Genomic DNA, 4,816 nt, shown 5'->3' on the forward strand with positions numbered 1-4,816 from the left:
ACTCAAAAAAAAAAAAAAAACCAGTGAGGACAGAAGAATAAGAATTTTGCAATACTCTAGGACTTTCCAGGGCTGGGGTTAGGACTCACTGGCATGACTATCTGGTTCATTTGGCTAACATATACCTCAGAAGGAAATGAGCGCAGTCATAGCTGGTTGCCACCAACCATTAAGATCACTAACCAATTCCTAAGTTACTTCCTGTGACTTTATAAGATCTTTGAACCCAAACATGGGACACAAAGAAAGTGATTAAAACAAAAGCTCTTAGTGAAGTTTTTCAAGAGCCCCTTTAAAGTAGTCTTCTCTGCCCTCTGCTGGTGGTGAAAATAAAATCTACTTGAAAATAAATGGAGGCTGTCCCATAAAGCAGCAGTTCTTACCATGGTATAGGGACCTGGTTTGTCTCAGGGGATTGCAAGATCAAAACCATTTCATAATAATACTAAGTCATTATGCCTTTTACATCCTCAAGAGTGTACTGAGTATGAAAAGTGTATTGGCCAGGCTAGGTGGCTCAGCCTGTAATCCCAGTACTTTGAGAAATGAAGGAGAGTAGATTGTCTGAGCCCGTGGGTTCGAGACCAGCCTGGGCAACTTGGCGAGCCCTTGTCTCTACAATAAAACAAAAACAAACAAAAAAAGTGTATTTATATGAGTTCAGATTCCATACTGCAACAAATCTTTAAGAAATTACTTCTAAGCTGGGCTCAGTGGCTCAACCTGTAATCCCGCCTTTGGGAGGCTGAAGTGAGTGGATTGCCTGAGACCTGCCTGGGCAACTTGGTGAGACCTCATCTCTATAATAAATTAAAAAATTAGCCGGGCGTGGTAGTGCACGCCTGTAATTCCAGTTACTTAGAAGGCTGAGGTGGAAGGATCACCGGAGCCCCAGCAGGTCGAGGCTGCGGTGGCCGGGAGCGTGCCACTGCACTCCAGTCTGGGTGACAGAGTGAGACTCCAACTCAAAAAAAAAAAAAAAAGAATATGCAAAGAAAGAAAGAAAGCCCAGCTACTTCTAATAAGCAAGACATTAGAAAGGATTTGCAAAAATTAAAATGCCACCCTTCTCACTAAATCATTTTATAAGATATGGTTATTTTTCATTAAAATGTCACCATGTTAACATGTAATGGGTTTATTATTCTTATTTTTTAAATTTTAAAAATATTTTTAAAGTTTCTCTTAATCTCAAATCAATTTCTATTACAGTAAATATTAAAAAATAATAAAAATGATAAAATTTGAGTTGGAGTTTCACCCTGTCATCCAGACTGGAGTACAGTGGCACGATCACAGCTTCCCGCAGCCTCAACTTCCTAGGCTCAGATGATTCTATGCCCCAGCCTGTAGTCCCAGCTACGTACGTGGGATGCTGAGGTGGAAAGATCACCTGAGCCCAGGAGGTTGAGGCTGCCGTGATTCATGATTGTTATGATCATGCCACTGCACCCCAGCCTGGGCAACAGAGTGAGTCCCTGACTCAAAAAATTAAATAAATAAAACAAATTCTGTTTAACAAACTCATAGCATTATTCTTACTTGCTCCATGGCTGAGGATAAAAATGGAAGACAGGAGAAGAGAAAATATTTAATGCAGCAGAACTTTTGATGGCTCAAAAGTGAAAGACTTGGCATCTTACTAATTTCCTCTTCCTTCTGCAACCTTCTTTGACAGCCCTGTCCCTGGGTAATTCCTCCTCCAACCAGATGCCACGTGTACCATCCATTTACCACTGTGTATGCTGTCATGTTGGATATCTTTTGGTCTATGTGCATAGCACCACCTCTCCAAATAGACAAGATGCTTGAGAGTACAAACCATTATATAGTTTTGTATCCTCAATAGCACTGTGGACAGAATACTATATACAGCTGACTCTGAGTAAATATTACCTCAAAGGTAGTCAACCTAAAGACAGATAAAAAAAGGTTAGTCCAATACTTTCACCCTGTCTCCTCAATACCCTTTGTCCATCAGGGCCATGTTAGTACTCATTATATACAGGTATTTTTCAATTCCCTCAGTAGCTAATATGATAAAACAGCAGCCAGACTCACACAATATATAATAGACTACATGTTTGAGATAATATCATTTTATATACTACTTATTCTTTTTTTTTTTTTTTTTGAGTCAGAGTCTGTTGCCCAGGATGGAGTGCAGATTACAGCCTCGACCTGCTGGGCTTAGGTGATCCTTCTGCCTCAGCCTTCCAAGTAGCTGGACTCCAGGTACATGCCACCACACCTAGCCAATTTTTTTGATTTATTGTACAAACAAGATCTTGCCATGTTGCCCAGGCTGGTCTCAAACTTCTGGTCTCAGGCAATCCTCTCACCTTGGCCTCCCAAAGTGCTAGGATTACAGAATTGAGTCACTGTACCCAACTAGTTACTCTTTTTCAAATAGGAATGCTTGAATTTCCATAAATTAAGTGAATATATGTATATAACTCTGAGATTAGAAAGAATCTTCTATAAATAAAGCATTTTTTTTTTTTTGAGTTGGAGTCTCACTCTGTCGCCCAGACTGGAGTGCAGAGCCCAGCCTCGACCTGCTGGGCTCAGGTGATCCTTCCACCTCAGCATTCCAAGTAGCTGGAACGACAGGCGTGCGCTACCATGCCTGGATAATTTTTGATTTATTGTAGAGATGAGGTCTCGCCAAGTTGCCCAGGCGGGTCTCGAACCCGTGGGCTCAGGCAATCCACTCACCTCAGCCTCCCAAAGGCACGGGATTACAGGCTGAGCCACCGAGCCTGGCTATAAATAAAGCATATTATATGTGCTTCATGTTAGATGGTTACTTACAGGTATTTTGCTTATGTATATTTAAACTTGTTCTCAGTTGTGATGTAGACAGTTGCAGTTGCAAGACAAGTGACCTCTTGATTAGCAATTTAAAACTATTTTGCAGTTTGATCCTTAATTGGGACAACATAGAATTTTTACCACACTTTTAGTGGAAGGAACTTAAGTTCAAATCCTGCCACTTACTAGTCTGACATTGGGCAATTTCCAATGTACCTGATCCTTGGTTCCTTCATCCATAAAAACAAAATACAAGTAATATCTATCTCATGAGCTGGTTATAAGAATTAAATGATGTATATGTAAACACCATACTAGGGGAAATGATACCTAGTAGGCACTCGTTGACTATTACTAATTACTTCTTTTAACTGCCCACTGTTACCATAATGTTTGCAGGAGTTTTTGTAGTTTTGGGTGTATCTCAAAATCTGAGACCGGGAACATCACCTCATGACCTTTTATGCGCCCTTACCCTGCTAATCCTACATACTGGAATACATACACATTAATCCCAAAATACACACTCCAACTATAAGCAGAGCTCTATTTCTTGTGTTCTTTCCCAAAGCGCCAGATAACATCAGAGAATCCATGCTGAATAATTTGTCTTACATTAACAAAAGGGGTCAGGAGATCTTGGTCCTAGGACCATGGTCTGCCCCTAATTTGACCACATGGTTTTAGGCAGGTTACTTAATCTCCTCAATGAGCCTCGGGGTGTCCTCAGTCCTAAAAGGAGTGGCAGCCTCAACCACTCTCAGTGTCCCTCCAGATTCTAAACTGGGAAGAAACTGCCCACACACCAAAAAGATTAGAGGTGACTGTCAATCCCTCTGACTGGATTTAAATCCCTAAATACTCTCCCCAAACCCAGCTCAAACGTCACTGCTTCCGACTTCTGGGCTCCTTCGCATTTTGTAAATGCTAGGGAGAGATTTTGTAAACCTCAAGGGTCCACATTAGCCCCTGCGCCCTCAAGCGGCCGGGACCCCACAGGATGCATGGTGGGCGCCTAAGCCCCTCGGAAGCTGTTTCCGCAGCCCCTACCTAAGACGTGCTGAATGAGTGAGGACGGAATGAAATCATGGCCCCAAGGCGCTAGACAATGCCTGGCAAAGGCAAGCGCTCGAGAGATGTCGGCTAATATCAGTATTCAACGGGTCCCAGGCCCTCCTGGAGCCTAAGTTTCCTCAGATGAAATGAGGCGGGGCAGACAATGTCCAAAGCCCCCCAGCAGCGGGGCGGAGGGTCGCGAGGAGGGCCTGAGGGGCGCACGCTGCGGGGGGAAGCCCGGCGGCCCTGAGAGCCCCGCGGCCTGAGAGTCCCAGGTCCAGGCCGGCGCCGAGATGCGTCCTCTCACCTCCCGGGCTCAGCAGCAGCTTCAGTGCCTCCGAAATCCGATCCAGACCGCATATCTCCAAAGCCTCGCAGCCCACGGCCTGTCGCGGGGCCGCCATGACTGGAGTGGAACGCGCCCCTTGCGGCCCGCTCAAAGCGCCAGGGCGGGCGGCCGCGGCCGCCATGTTGAGTGCGGCAAGAGGCGCGGGGCGCACTACGGGGCGGGGCCGACTCGGTTGGGAACGCCTCCTTTCCCCTAATGTGTAAGGTTTTCCGGTTTCTTTTACTCTCCTGGGGGAGGGGGCGGGGGCGAACATCTAACAACCTGCGTACTCTCACAGTTTCAGAAACTCAATGTGACTGATATATCAAGAAGGAAGAAAGAAGTAGTTTATCGAAATGTGCATTGCAGTATGAAAGTACTCAGATACCGAATACCGGCAGACGCAACACTGGCAGATATAATAAAATAGATGTTTTTGCAGCTACTTATAGTGAAGTATGGATAAGTAGAATATTCAACTGAATATCATTGAATTTCTTTTATAAGTGCCATTTACAAATCAACACTAGGGGCCGGTCGCGGTGACTCACGCCTATATTCCCAGCACTTCGGAAGGCCGAGGTGAGAGGATTGCCTGAGGCCACGGGTTTGAGACCA

The 4,816-nt window shown here is 44.7% G+C and overlaps 1 protein-coding gene across 1 annotated transcript in view; it reads right to left on the reverse strand.

The window, feature by feature from the left end:
- TANGO6 (transport and golgi organization 6 homolog) overlaps positions 1–4,340 on the reverse strand; it is a 237,730-nt gene extending 233,390 nt beyond the window's left edge. The window contains exon 1 of the mRNA XM_008070045.2: positions 4,178–4,340. Within this exon, the coding sequence (XP_008068236.2) occupies positions 4,178–4,340 (163 nt within the window). The remainder of the gene's footprint in view (positions 1–4,177) is intronic.
- Positions 4,341–4,816: the final 476 nt, after the last annotated feature.

The sequence above is a fragment of the Carlito syrichta genome, unplaced genomic scaffold (genome assembly GCF_000164805.1).
Source record: "Carlito syrichta isolate Samal-C Ts95f unplaced genomic scaffold, Tarsius_syrichta-2.0.1 Scaffold312739, whole genome shotgun sequence".
NCBI classification, from domain to species: domain Eukaryota; kingdom Metazoa; phylum Chordata; class Mammalia; order Primates; family Tarsiidae; genus Carlito; species Carlito syrichta.